Source organism: Momordica charantia (genome assembly GCF_013281855.1).
Source record: "Momordica charantia cultivar OHB3-1 chromosome 1 unlocalized genomic scaffold, Mcharantia_2.0 BLBB01000001.1, whole genome shotgun sequence".
Classification (NCBI taxonomy): domain Eukaryota; kingdom Viridiplantae; phylum Streptophyta; class Magnoliopsida; order Cucurbitales; family Cucurbitaceae; genus Momordica; species Momordica charantia.
This window is the reverse complement of record NW_028275157.1, coordinates 19,525,836-19,541,167: the sequence shown is the minus strand read 5'-3', so window position 1 is coordinate 19,541,167 and position 15,332 is coordinate 19,525,836. Positions and strand designations below refer to the sequence as shown.

Sequence of the window (15,332 nt, the reverse complement as noted above, 5' to 3'; positions counted from 1 at the left end):
TATTTACAGTATAATTGACTGTCATTATGATTAATTAGATACTTAAATAAAAAGTAAGAAATTTTCGCATTTGTTTTAGTTATAACATTTAGAATTTCAAATCAAAATCAACGACAAAATGGCTGTGTTTTTTTCCTTCACCCTTAACCTAATACAAGAAGTCTAACACTTGTGTCATTATTTAGCTAATTATGTTGTCTCTCCCACTTGGTTGAATTGATAATGATCATGATTAAGTTTTCAAATGCAAAATAATATGATCTTAATATTTTTGAATAATGGTTTGGAAATTATTCTTCAAAATAGGTCGGAAAATAAAATTACAGCTTAATTAGAAAAATGTCAGTCCTTTTTTTTTTTGTTGCAGGACATGTTTGTAGGAAACAATATTTGGGGGTTGATATATTTTTAATTTTATTAACCACCGTTAAAATTTTTAACGGTAGGAGAGATAAATGCAGAAAATGAGATATTTATTCTATTTTATTTTTCTAAATGAAAAGTTGTCAAATTTTCATTGGTGGGTAATAGTAAAACATGTATGATCAGTCATCTAACATGTAAGTTTTTTTTGTTGGAAAGTTTATTAGATTACAAAGTAAGGGTACTTTATTTTTTTTATTACAACTGTCAAAAAAAATTAATCTATTTCCGAACAAGTTTTGTATTCTACGGTCTGGTCTCTAAAAAAATTTTATAATGTCATAACAAATTTAAACTAAAAAAATTTTACTTTCAAAAATCTCATTTTCATCCTTGAAATTTGACTAATATTTCAAAATATTTTTTAATTGGGGTGGTGATGCAGTTGGGTAGGTTTCATAGTTGAAGAGTACCAGCCTCTCTCATCCCAATTATATTTAAAAAAAAATTTCAAAATATTTTTTTAAATCTAGACAATTAGAACATAAAATTGGGACTTAAAAGTACCAATATTTAATAAAAGAAATTAAAACCCATTTCAAGATTTTATATAATTATTTTTTATTTTCTCTACTTATGATCGATTTAGTGCTTTCATCTTCAAAATATGAAAATGTCTCTCTCTCACAAAACATAAATAAATTCTTAAATTATAACTTTTTTTATGCTAAAAGTATTTTTCAATTTATCTCCGGAAATGATATATATTCAAATCCTTAGAGTGACAAGTTCAAGATCTTTTTACAAACTAATTCCATACCTCGAATATTAATTAGTAGCTTATTGTCCTGCCAATGGTACGAGTATCTAAGTATCTCCACAATAATATAATATTGTCTGTTTTATGTATAACCTTCACGGCTTTGTTTTTTATTTCACACAAAAGATCCCATATCAATAGAGATAATTATCTTATATATCATAGATCATATTCTTCCCTAGTCAATGTGAAATTTTGTTTGCATTCTCTTTACGTATCCAACTACTTATTTTAAGAAATTTGACTGTTTGTCCCACTAAAAAGTTGACTAAAATATATTATCCGAAGAGAGGCTGCATATACCAATTTAATGTGTAGTTTTATGTGGAAAAGTTAACCAAATCAACACTTAAAATTACTTTCATTTAACCTTCCTTACACGAAACCAGAAGAAAAAAAAAGGAATAAAAAAGTTAATTAAAAATGTATAAAATATTCGTCTAGCTGATTAAAATATAATTAAAAGAAAAAAGAGGACCAATGGAATATAATATATATGGGTTTCGATTTTAGTTTTGCATGGAAATAGAAAGGTAAAAAATGATACACGTGGATGGAGAGACAACCAAAGTCCAAATTTAGATGTATTGGGTAGAAACTTATCCCAGCAAGCAAATCAGTTGTTTAGCTGACACTATGACTTTCCTCTCTCTATTTCTCCTCTTAAAACTCTTCACTGTTTCAGCAGTTATGACCAACTTGATTTTTTCTTTAAACACACAAATTAAATATATGGTGCACTTTCATGGTCCACCCGACAAGAAACCCTACTGGAAGAAGCAAAAGCTTATGTACGAGGAAAAAAATTTGATGTTTGGTTTATGATTTTGATGTATAAATCTATGGCTACGGGTCGAACCAGTCGTGTGCTGATTACTGTGTTGTTCAGTTCAGACAAGTTCTAATTATAGGGATTTAAAGTGCTAAACCAGGCGGCATTAATTCTCGGAAAAAAAAAATCTTTGTTTAAATTCTGTAAAAGAGAAAAGGTGTTTTAGAAATATAAGGATTAAGGAAATAATCAACTTGGGTCATCGTTTTTAATTTCTTGCTCTTTGGATCCCGAAAATCTAAAATTTGAGAAACTATTTGGTTTTCTTTCAAAAGTAAATTCTGTGCCGACAAGAAAATGAGGTCAGGGAGTTGGACTCGAGCTAAAATATATAATTAAATTGGGTCTCGTCCCCTCTTCTTTCCTTCTCTTTGACCCCCATTAATTAATTTTGTAAACCCTAAATTGATAGGGTGTTCTGTCATCAATTGTATTGTCATTCTACTGTTATAAGTTAACTTAGAAATGAAAATTAGGATTAAAGTGTGGAGAATTTTTGCTAAATCGTATAAATAAATTGTTCAATTTTTGTAATATATTTGAAAAATGAACATCAAATTCATGGAGAAGAACAAATACGAGGTTAAATAATTGTGTTATTTAGAGTGTGTAGATGAAGAAGAAGAAGAAAGGATTTGCATATTCCATAGTGATTGAGGACAGGGAAGAAAAGGACGAAAAGATCAACAAATGTCATTGACGCCATGGATTTAACTTGGGTGTTCAAGAAATCCATACGTCTTTTAGGTTATCAAAATAGATTTCCAAAACTTTAGATTTGTTCGCTTGATCACCAACTTTTCTCTAACCAGCATCCTCATTCGTCAAAATCTGTCCACATCACTTCTTTATGGAGCTCCTTTTAATAAAGATATATTAAATATTCCCTTATTATTAACTTAAATTAAGCTCTTTGAGTTTAATAACAATTTAATATGACATAATTTTCTTTATTATTATAGGTGTAATTATCGTAGTTGCATATTCCATACTCTTGACTACTTTCAATTGAAATCTTTGTCCGATTTAAACATTAGATTGTGTGTTGGGCTTAGCACTATACAAGTGTGCAGATCTTTTGTGTGTGTAGATTTTCGTCGAAGCATTTGCCATTGAACCCATATGTAAATCATACCTCTTATTTTCAAGTCCGGGTGGTCTTGATCTAGTATAGTCTATAATAATACTAAAATTACGATCAAGACTTAAAGGAAAAAACTTGAACACATCCATGTGATCTAATAAGTTGTTTTTTTGTTTTAATTATTTTATTAAATCTCGATATCTCATATTTTTAGTCTTCCTCTTTTTCTCTCTCCCAATAACATCTCATCTCCATCTTCTCTCTTCTCCAATAACTCCCTTTCATTTTTTTCTTTTATATTTGTATTTTTTTATTCAAATTTTTTTTTCTTTGAGGAAATTTTACTGTATCGGTTCAATACTACTACATATTTGATGTTTCAAGAAATTTTTTTTTCCATTGTTACAAAAAAAAAATAAAATTTCTTTATGTTCTCCTTGCAACAAACCAAACTTGATATGTTTTTCATAGTCTAAAGGTACATACAATAGAAAGTTAGAACTTAAAAGAAAAAATATTTGTTTTTTCGTTGATCTTTTTTTCTCAACATTTTTTAAATATAAAAGTTACAATGAATTGAAAGAAAAAAAGAGGTATTTGTGATTTTCTGAAAATTGAAATAAAAAAATTAAAAAACACAAAGATAAAAAATAGTGAAGCATTGCAAAAGAGAGAAAAATGAAGAAGTGAGAGTACGTAGGAGAGAGAGAAAAAATGGGAGAAGAACAAAAATAAGATATGTAAGATTTATTGAGATTTATCAAGAGACATGTCTCCTAGTAGATGGTGTAGCGGCAAGGATCTTTGACTTTGTGGTATCATCTATTATGAGATCTTGGTTCAAATCTTCTTATTTGGTTACAGTATTGCTCAATCCAAACAACCATAAGCCATTCTAAGAAATTTATGGTACAACATGTTTCCGCCATTTAAAATTATGAAGTTTTAAACTTGTTAGAGAGAGAGAGAGAGAGTAAAGTAACAGTTGGGGAAGATTCTAGAGAGAGAGAGGGTTGACCTTGGATTGTAATATAAATTACTGGTTGATGGGTCGGTAATTGGTTACTTTTAAACTCAATCGATAGGTAGGCTCTTTTCTTACACAAAGCAATAAGCAACCGCGTTTCAACTTTCATCGCCACCAACAAAATCACAAGGAAAACAAAAAAGTATTCTTACACCGTATCTGTAGCAGTTAGTTGAGTTCCGATCTACAAAAGCTCGTATAGAATATAAAATTAATATAATTTCCTCACCTCACCCTTTTCTTTTTCAACTTTTTTCTTTTTATTTTCTTCCGGGTTTACCTTCACCTCAAATATTGAATTTACCACTCTTACACCGATTACATTATTTGAAGACCCCCAAAAAATCGTCAAACTTTTTACCGTAACCCAACAACTTTTAAAATATTAATATGCAAGTACATTAAAAGAGCCCCAGAAGATACCCTACATTGAAATCAACTCTCTCTCATAACATAACTTCGATTTTGTCGTCAACATTTTAAAACACATAATTAATTATTAGTACTTTAATTAAATTATTTAATATTTATTGTTATTAGTTTTGCTAGCTAGCTATATGCCCAAATTTTAGTGGAACTCTGTTTAATATAAACCTGAAAAATTCGTAAGTTGGGCCATGGAGAGATATTATTTACGTAAAAGTTTAAAGGGCAAACTTTCTGTAGCCATGCAAATTAAAAACGAGGTGACGCCCATGAATGGCCCCCTCTCGTTTGCGTGCATGGAATGCCTCCACTCCCTCACCAATCACAACGTGCCATCTGTCCCACTGATGCTGACTTCCACTCAATTGCATTCTCACAGTTAATTAATTAATTAATAATAATCCCTCCATCAACTACTGTTTACATATAGAAAAATTTGGTTTTTTGATCTCCCCATAATTAAATATTTCACAACTAAAATAAATATTAAAACATAGATTTTTATTAGAAAAAATAACGAGCCGGGTGAAGATAAAATTTAGTCTTCATGAAGGAACTAACTATTTTCCTTTAGGACCTGTTTAAGAGGAGATAAGGGCATTGTTGGGGTTTCACACGAGAAGGAAAAATATTTTAATAGTTTTGGTGGCAAATGGGGAAGTAGCACGTCAGCCGCCTTCCATGGGGATGGGGAAGTGGGAACGACGAGTGTATATATAGAAGGGCTTTGGTTAATGGTTGGAATGGAGGAGGCAGCTGAGCCAAAACAAAAACTTTAGTTAAGAAAGAAGAGAAGAAGAGATTGAATCATTTATAGCTAGGAATGGGAAGAAGCCCTTGTTGTGACGAGAGTGGTCTCAAAAAAGGCCCTTGGACCCCTGAGGAAGATCAGAAACTCGTCAAACACATCCAAACTCATGGCCATGGCAGCTGGAGAGCCCTCCCCAAACTCGCCGGTACGCCATTTTCAAACCCCTTTACGCCTCTTTTACTTACCATGAATCGAAATATAAGGAGAGTATTAAATTTAAATTTGATTTGATTGGATTGCAGGGCTGAACAGATGTGGGAAGAGCTGCAGATTGAGGTGGACGAACTACCTAAGGCCAGATATAAAGAGGGGCAAATTTTCTCAAGAAGAAGAGCAAACCATTCTGAATCTCCATTCCGTCCTTGGAAACAAGTAAAATTTTTACCACTTATATGTCTCTTTAGATATTTTAAGTTAATAACTTGTAGTGATGATGATAAGTTTATTATTTTTGAAGGTGGTCAGCAATTGCAAGCCACCTACCGGGACGAACAGACAATGAAATCAAGAATTTCTGGAACACCCACTTGAAGAAAAAGCTAATTCAGATGGGTTTTGATCCGATGACCCACCGTCCTCGAACAGACATATTCTCCAGTTTGCCCCACATCATAGCGCTGGCCAGTCTCAAAGAGCTCATGGAGAATCCCTCGTGGGAAGAACAGGCATTGAGACTGCAAGCAGAAGCCGTTCAAATGGCTAAGTTTCAGTACCTTCAATATCTCCTCCAGCCTCCCGCAGCTTCCTTGAACAACAATCCTTCTGAAATTGAAATCATGAATTTGATCAACTCTCTGTCTTCTCCTCTGTTGGAAAACCCAATAAGTCATAGCAATAATAATAATATTAATCTTGCGGCAGCAACCACTCTCCAACAACTTGGTACTGACTCAATACTCCCATTTTCCCATTTGCCAAGCTTGGAAATTCCCACTAATGTTACGAACAGATACGAAACGGTGCCGTTGAATAATATTCCCAAGGAGATGGTGTGTGGGCAGAGTGATGATGCTGCTAATTCTGATCCTAATTCACCATGGCAGCTGCCTTCTTCTTCCACTGATCCGTCGCCGCCGCCGCCGCCGCACCTGAATATTAACGACCCGATCGCTTCAAATAGCAATAATAATTATGGCGACGCGTGTAGCACTTCAAGCTTTGCCGGATCCTCTGCTTCCATTTGGCCGGACCACCTCCTCCTTGAAGACGTTTTGTTTCATGATATTCCTTCGCTTTAGAATGTGAAAATTATTACATATTCATATATATAATGCTTTAATTAATTAACCATCGTGGTGCTGGTGGAGTATAGTTTATATAAAACAACACCTGAGGATTTATTTTACCATACATACAGATATATATGTGAGAAAGTTCTGTTTATTGTGTATAATTTTTCTCTAGTGTTTTCAGTTCAACAAATGGCAGAGGATTCGGATTGAGCTCCATGTTATTTCTCTGATCAAAACTAAAATTTTCCCATTGTTCAATATCTTGTAGAAATTAACCTTTTCTCTTTTTTTTTTTTTTTTTGCCCATTCTTTTGTCTGTTAGTTTCAAAGTCCCAATTAATCAGTATTTAATCTATACTAATCATTCACCAAACTTAACCTGCAGCAGCTGACCTACTCTTTTAATTAATTAAACGTTGTTAATGGTAAATTTCAGTCTTGGAATTTTTAAATTTTTGCCTATTTTGTATTTATTTTAAATTTTTTTAATAAGTCTGACTATATATACTTAACCCTATGATATTTTAAATTTTAAAAAGATTTTTATTTCTCCCTAAAGTTATAAATTTTAGGTTTTATAGATTCACATGGTGATTGATTATGTTTTTTTTTTAATTATCCAGGAGTCGCGACTCTTTGACTTTATGCCACTATACCTTGGGAGTATGCACACTGTCCTCATACCCGTACATATGTCAGGATTATTGGAGTTTATGTTAGTTTAATGTTATTTTTTCTCAAAAAAGAAAAAAAATTATGTTGGTTTAATGTTTTATTTAAAGAAGAACAATAAAAATTGGATAGCTTTTTGATTCATCATTCATCTTCCGGTTAAGCAACAATAAAAATTGGATAGCTTTTTGATTTTTTGAAAAATAAAAATTAAAAGATATCTATTTTTCTACGTTTCTCTCTCCTACTTATCAAACAATTAATCATGGTCAGAAAAAAAAAAATTGGATAATTGGATAGTAACCAATAACCCAGCAAACATTTTTCTCTAAAGATTGCATACATCAGTGGTTTCAAAAAACATCTAGAAAGCAGACCAGAAATATATGGTACTGCAAAAGTACCTATTCCTTTGGTACTATTCCTTCTCTCCACACCACAATTTTTTATTTGTAAATAATTTTTCAATACTAGTAAACCCGACATCATTTTTAAATGATACCGATGTGGCATGATAAATGATATAGAGATTAAATGAACACCATCTTGAAATTTTAACAACCTATTAAATATATATATATATATATATATATATATATTTTTGTTTTAACTAAGTAGCAATCTTGAAAGTTGGCAAATTTATAATCTAACCTTAATCGAACTCAGAAACAAGCTGAAAACTAGAGGCATCTACGTATATTTCAAAGTTTTAATGGAGTTGATCGAAGAAAAGTACGTAAACAAATAAACCAATCAGAGGTTCAGATGTGACACGCATGCAACTGGTTTTTTTTCCGGGGAGAGTGAGTGAGCTTTTTGACATAGAAACCCAAAGAACCACTTAAGTTGCAGACAAGTGGAGAAGAAGAACAAGAGCGGACTGATCATAATTACGATTCGACCCTTCTATTTCTCTTGGTTGAAAATTATTCGCAACAGCTTTTTAGTTAAATATAATAATTAATATGATTAATTAATATGTAACATGGTCGCAGCTTCTCTTTAACAGAGTTGACCAATGCATTAAGTTTCTAAACCGTGACGTATAAAGGGCTTGCAATGATAAAAGGGAGAGGGACCCCACGTAGTTGGGAAACAAGAGAGTTTGTTCCAGAAAATCTAATTAATGACATGTGTCTCCCATTTTTATAATTAACTTTCTGTTTAGATGTACAGTTAGTTACCATGTTGTTATAATTTAAATTTATATAACTTAAATTATTTAATTATGTAGTTAGTTACCTATTAAAGAGAGGTTCAACTTCTTAAATTCTAATTATTTGAATCTAACTCATGAATTAAACCGATTTTTAATGGATTAATTACCATTATTATCGCATTGAGTATTCTTTGCAAGGAGAAAGAAGGGAGTCTTTTTGTTTTTGTTCTGGTGGAGTAAATAATTGGGAACTGGGATAGAGTCAAAAAGAAAATCGAGGTGGCCAGCCTACTCTTTGACTTTTATATATATTTTTGAAGATCAAGTAAACTGTGTTTTTTCAATAATTAATTTTAAATATTTTTCTTAACCACTTGGTATGTTTTTAAATGATTTTTTAGTAAAAGGAGATTCCAACCTCCAATTTTGCAAAAACTTTTATGAGTGTCTTAGTTAATTGAAGCATGTGGATGTTGGTATGTATTTCTAATAATTCTTTTAATATAATTGTTGCAATTACATATCTCAAATAACTGTATCATTGTGGTGTCTTAAGTATAGAAATTGGATATTTGGTTAAATTTTTTTAAATTTTTTTAATTTAAACAAGTACTAATAAATATTTTATTCTCTAAATTTTAAGTTAATGAGCTTTGGCCATTAACTTAGGATCCTTTTAAGTTTTGGTTATGTTTTTCTTTTTAATATTATTGCCAAACTATTATTTATTATTTTCTGTTAATATTCTTGGGAGGAGGATTCTGTTCTCATTTTCATTCTAATATGCGCTTGGTTTAGTTTCAATGTTGACTTTTCCTTTACCTTTATTTAAAGAAAGATTACTATTTATTGTTTAAAAAAGCTATTGGTTATTTATTAATTTCAGATAAGTTGGGGATTTTAAAATTCGTCTTCCACGCTTAGGTTTAAATGAGTGTCCTTTGAAAGTTTATCTTCTGTTATTTGTATCCATTTTTCCTATTAACAAATAATATTAATTGTATCATTTCGAAGAAAATAATAATAATAAAAATAATATTAGTTGTAAAAAGAGATTTTTTCTAATACTGGCGGAGAGATTCAAACTCATTAACTTTTTCATAAAAAATTTATGTCAATTAAAAGTTAAGTTCACGCTTGAGGATTCATCATAACTACTATAAGAAAAATATAAGAGATAAGTGACCTAAATGCCCTAAATAATTAATCAATTTATTGCTTTAAAAAAGATCTGTACTAATTTTTATTTTTTCTATTTTCTTTATTTTCTTTATTTTTTGGTTGAAAAGATTGATTTTACTGTACTGATTGATTTAGATCAGTTGGTCATAAAGAGACCCAATTTCAACTCTATATATCTAGCTACTGCCTTCTATACTTTAAAGTCTACGGTTATATATATATATAGACATTACATTACAATAATCTAATAATAACTAATACATTTATATGAATACACTTTCTATCCTCTTCCTTGATTGATTTAAGGAGTAAATAAGGGATATGAATGATTATTAATATAACTTATGAGGGGTAAAAGTAAAAATATTTGTCTTTCATGTATTCCTAAACTTGAATTTAATGAATTCGCATTTGTATTTATGTTAGTATGTTACAATCTTTGATATGTAGTCCTCTAATGTCTTTTTCTCATATGCAAACTTCGAAACGCGGGCTAGTCAGCTAGTGCTCAGAATGAGGTTCATGGTACTTTGGTTTCTAACTTATTGAATGATCTTTAGGGACTTCGAATTTGAGCTACTTGTTGAAGTCTTCAGTTATGTAGCTTGATAAAATTCTTGAACTATGTAGCCTGATGAAGTTATTTGATTTTGCATCTTGACAAAAAATTTTGGCTTGTTACTTGACGTAGTCTTCGGCCTATAGTCTGACGAAGAGAAGATCTCAACTGCTGAAGTTTTATAGTCTTGATCGATTTTCCAAGTCTTTAAATCTTCAATTCTTCGAGTCTTTCAAATAGTCTTCATGAAGTCTTGGCTATGAATGATTCTAAATCTGACTCTTATGAGACATGACTTTCTTCTATTTGTAAATTGTCTTAAATGAGTCTTTTTCTTGTGGGCTTACGTACACATTTGAGCAGATTTGAATCCCAATCTGCATTAGGCTTATCTAATTAGCTTGTGTTATTAGACAGTTTATAAGAAAAATTCGTGTCATAATTTAGTTTGTCGATTCTTAAATTAATTTGAAAACAAATTTAAATTTATGATTCGTCAAAATATAATTTTATCATTTATTTAAAATAATGACATAAGAATTCAATAAAATTTATACTTCAACAATTTGACCTGTGGCAACTTAATCATAATTAAACAGACAACATTTTAATGATTTTTTAAAAGGGAAAGTCATAAAGTCTAGTCATTTAAATTCTTTTTACATGCATGTGTAGAAAATTGAATGACAAAGTCCAAATGATATTTTTAATAATGCAACTTCCATTGATTACTTTTTATTTTAAATATTTAAATTATTTAGTTTGGTCATCTGGTACCAATATTTCAAAACTTGTCGATTTTCTAAGGATGTCCACAGAATTATTTTAGAAAACAAATTAAAGGTTTTATACATTAGCATGGAAGAGATTATATTGAACTTTTTTTTTCTTTCTAAATATTCAGTGCTCAATAAAAAAAATATTTAGTAGAACATAAAAATTTGACCTAAAAGAGTGGAAGTTAATCATTTACCATATTTTTATTTTGAGTACATTTACCCACTGAAAATTTTTTTGTCGCATATTGTAGGATAACAAAATTCAGTATTCATTCTTTAATGTGGTGTAATAAAGTCTCTTATTTCTCTCTCAATATTAAAAATGTATTCCAAAAGATATTAAGCGGCAATGTCAATGGTACTTTGGACCTTTCAATAGTGTTAGATTTTTGTTTCTAAAACATAAGTTTGTTGACATTTCTTTCTGTTTTGTAAGTTACTTTTTAAGATCAAGTTTTTAAGAATTTTAGTCCAATTCTTTTTGTTCCCTTTTCCTTTAATCTCTAATTTAATTAGTTAATTTTTTTTTATGATAACAAATATATGTGGTCTTAATTATCTTTTATATATATATATTATTGATAATATTTTAGACAATAAAATTAAAAACATGAATAAATGGTTTGTGAATTGCCTAAATCTGAGTTAAAATAAACAAGTTGTAGAGAAAAGAAGAAAACATTTCTTTTTTCCACAGGCTACTAGATCTAATGCTTCGTTTTGGGAGGACATCACTATACACAGCCTCATCTTGGTCTTCCAAATCTTTTTTTTTTCTTCTGTAATTACTCTATATAGCTATACCATTTCTTGTAATAAGCCTTTTTATAGGTTCTTCTTGATTGTACGTATCTCACCTACCTCTTAATGAAATGATACCTTTTTCTAGAGGAAAAAAAAATAAAAGAAGAAAATATTTCATTTTTATTTATTTCAAAAAATGTGACATTTCTATTTTAGTTTTCATAGGTTTATATTTCCCAACGATTTGAAATTTGATTAGATTTTGAATGAGTGGTTGAGATTGATTAAAGAAAATCTTCAGGTCAATGCATGTATATAAGTTTTGGTATAAGATTTTATCAAAGGGTTAAAGTTGTATTTATTCAGTTTTCTTCTTCTTCTTCTTTTCTTTCTTTTTTTTTTTTTTTGTGAGATGGTTAGTTAAATTTATTGCATGTCTTGAGTTGTATTTATTGTTTTGATTTATTCTTTCATTAAATAGGACCCATATGACTTTTTGGAAAATCATTAATAAGGATTTTATTAAAAAAGAAAAAAGTGCTTATGAGCTGAATATTTTTAAATTAAAAATAAATTATTTTCAAAAATTTTAATTAACCCTATTCACCCGGTAGGGTTTCCATCATCCCACACTTGTTATAAAATAGTATTAAAAAAAATTGTCGCCGGGTATGATTTTAAAAATTGACTCAGAATTAAAAATAATTTTTCAAAAATGTCAAAATAGAACAAGACAAATATTGTTAAATAAGCAACCTATTTAAAAATAAAAATTAACTAAAAATAATATTGTTATTAAATGAGGTCTTATTTATTTTTATTTTTATTTTTATTTTTTACAAAGTATGATTGAGACTGGAAAATATGCTTTAAATTATCAGGTAGCTTTACATTTTACTTCCCCTAATCCTAACTGAGATTTTTCTTTAAAAAAAATTACATTTTTATTTATCAAAATCAAAATGAGATGAAAGAATATTATTGATATTTAAAGGCCATATTTATTTAATATGAATGAAAATGAAGAAAAGATAAAAAATAAGTACACTAATGGAATTGATTTTGTTTATTAATGTTCAAAAATCAATTAAATTAGAGATGAGATCCATTTGTAAGAAGTTTTAAAAAAAACAATATATATATTAATAAAATGAACGTTGGTGATCTACAGGATACCATTAAAATTAAATGAAATTTTCAGGTAAGACAATCTCATTTTCTCTCAAATTAAGAATTTTTTTTATTCGGGTGTTCAACTAGAAGTAAAAATAAAAATCTTTGGTAAATATCGCAGGAGAAGAAAAGGTTTAGAAAATTAAAAGCATTGGAAATGATTAAGATTAATATAATTTTTATATATGTTAAATATTTGAAAACAAAGATACAATATTGGAGATAAAATTCAAGTGCAAGTCAAAATGAAATATTTTCTTCAACGACTTAATTATTATATAAAGCCAAAATTTAAAACCTAATCCACTTCTCATCCTCATGAAACAATACATGGGGACTCACAATGGTTAGTTAAAAGTCCAAAAGGCGCAATTATTGACTTTTGGCTGAAAAATCTACTCTAACGAATGATGGTCCTATTTCCATTTTTTTTTTTACTAGACTAATTATAAATAAATAACAGGATTTTTGGTGGGTGTGACATATTTATAATTTAAATATTTTTAAAAAATATTTTTTCTTAAAATACTTTTTTATTAAAATATTTATGTGTTTAGTTACATTTTTTTTAAAATAATTTAAACCACTGGCATGTTTGGTTGCCCTATGCCTAAAAATAATTCTACCAATAGTCATTTAAGAAGTTAATCCAAATACATCATTATATTTATTATTATTATTATTTTGCAATGGATATACTCTTATATTTTACAGGCATAATGGTCACAATGTACAAACATATGATTTAGTTGGCCATTTCCATGGATATGAGATTTATTTTCGATTGTTTTGTTTTTTTCTAATTTCTATTGTTTATACTCGTATTCAACTTTGTTTTTGTTTTTGTTTTTATTTGTCTTGTTGTGGTCTTTTTTGTCCGTGCCATTGTTACTTTTTTTAATAGCATGTCTCTTTTAATCTTTTTTGCCTTGATATCATATGATCTTGAGATCTTTTTTTTTTTCCTCACAATATATCTAATCTTTGCCAACAATTTTAACTCTGTTACAAGTAGATGATGCATTGAGGTTTAAGATTCCTATACATTAAATGATCGAATAAATATGATACTCTGCGCCTTGTTTCAAAATGAATTATGTGCCTTACTAGTTAAATAAATGCTATGTCAAGATGACATTTGATTTCTGATATGAAATGGAGCCAAATCTAAAGGGGGTAGAAAACAAAATATCTACATATCGTGGGGCAATCTTTTATATTCTAGTTTTATATGGGGATATAAAAAATTATCCCATATAAATTCCGTTTTTCTTGAAATGGTCCCTTGAGAATGTTGAATTGCATGCTGGCCCATGCAGCCTTTGACGTGCTGAGATGCATCCCACTCTAAAAGTCTTAGGGAGTGGCCCATGAGGATCGGCCCATTAGACAAATTTTATTAGGGTAGACTTATTTGTAAAATACTTAAAATAAATATTTTTTTTTCAAAAATTATTTGTTAATATAGTTTTTAACCTATGTCAATCAATCACTTATGGATGAGTATTTTACTTTTTATTATATTTGAAATTATTTTTAAAATTTTTTCTTTAAAGATACAAAATTGTTATTATGATTCTTTTGGCTGCCTTAGTTTCCCATGTTATAAAAAAAATTGGAAAAATAAATTTTACTTTATAACGTTGGTGTGACTCTTCAAATTCTTAAAAAAAATAGTATAAGTATAGTTTTTTTTAGTGTATTTCAATTTTACATAAATTTGATTTGGATTATACTACTTTTATAAAATTTCAAACTTTATCCTACTTTTTAAAATAGAAATTTATTTTATGCTATTCATGCAAATACTTCAATAAAAAAACGCTAACTTTTGAATTATGGTTTTTTTAAAAATAAATGTTTTAAAAAGAGACCATCATAAAAAAAGATATAGGAAAAAAATATAATTTTAGAAATAATTAGTTTGGTATATATTTTCAAACTTTTACTCTTTATAAAATGACTTTTAAAAAATAACTTGAAATAGTAGGTTGTTTTTGAAATAGATGTATATTTTAAGAATATTACCTTGCAATATTTAAATTTACAACGCAAAAATGAAAATTATTGTCTAGCAGTTTAAACCATACCACATGATTGGTTCAAGGAAGGAGCAAAACAAAGAGAAGAAGCAGTTGGTCCCTTTTTGACTTAGTGTTAGAATAAACAATTATATATAAAAAAAAAGTTAAAAATATTTTTAAATTTTCTATTTCATTTGTCTTTTAGTTTTGCTATACTTTTCTCTAATAGGAAAATAAAAAATGGCTCAGCCACTAAATTAGATTATTGGTTCATTATTTACTTTTTGGTACCATATAGAAATGGAGAATTCAACTTCCAATTAATATCTTAACAGTCGAATTACAATAGCATTTCGTTGTCTTTGAAGGGTGGTGCATATTGAAATTGACCTATATAGATACACGTGGCAAGAATCCAAAAAGTTTCAAAAATGGTTTACAGCAC

The 15,332-nt window shown here is 29.0% G+C and overlaps 1 protein-coding gene across 1 annotated transcript; it reads left to right on the top strand.

Moving 5' to 3' along the window:
- Positions 1–5,252: 5,252 nt before the first annotated feature.
- LOC111005772 (transcription factor MYB92-like) lies at positions 5,253–6,841 on the top strand. Its single transcript, XM_022277400.2, has 3 exons — positions 5,253–5,508; positions 5,606–5,735; positions 5,821–6,841. Exons 1-3 carry the CDS (start codon positions 5,376–5,378, stop codon positions 6,599–6,601), a joined length of 1,044 nt encoding a protein of 347 aa, XP_022133092.1. The 5' UTR covers positions 5,253–5,375; the 3' UTR covers positions 6,602–6,841.
- The last annotated feature ends 8,491 nt before the right edge of the window (positions 6,842–15,332 follow it).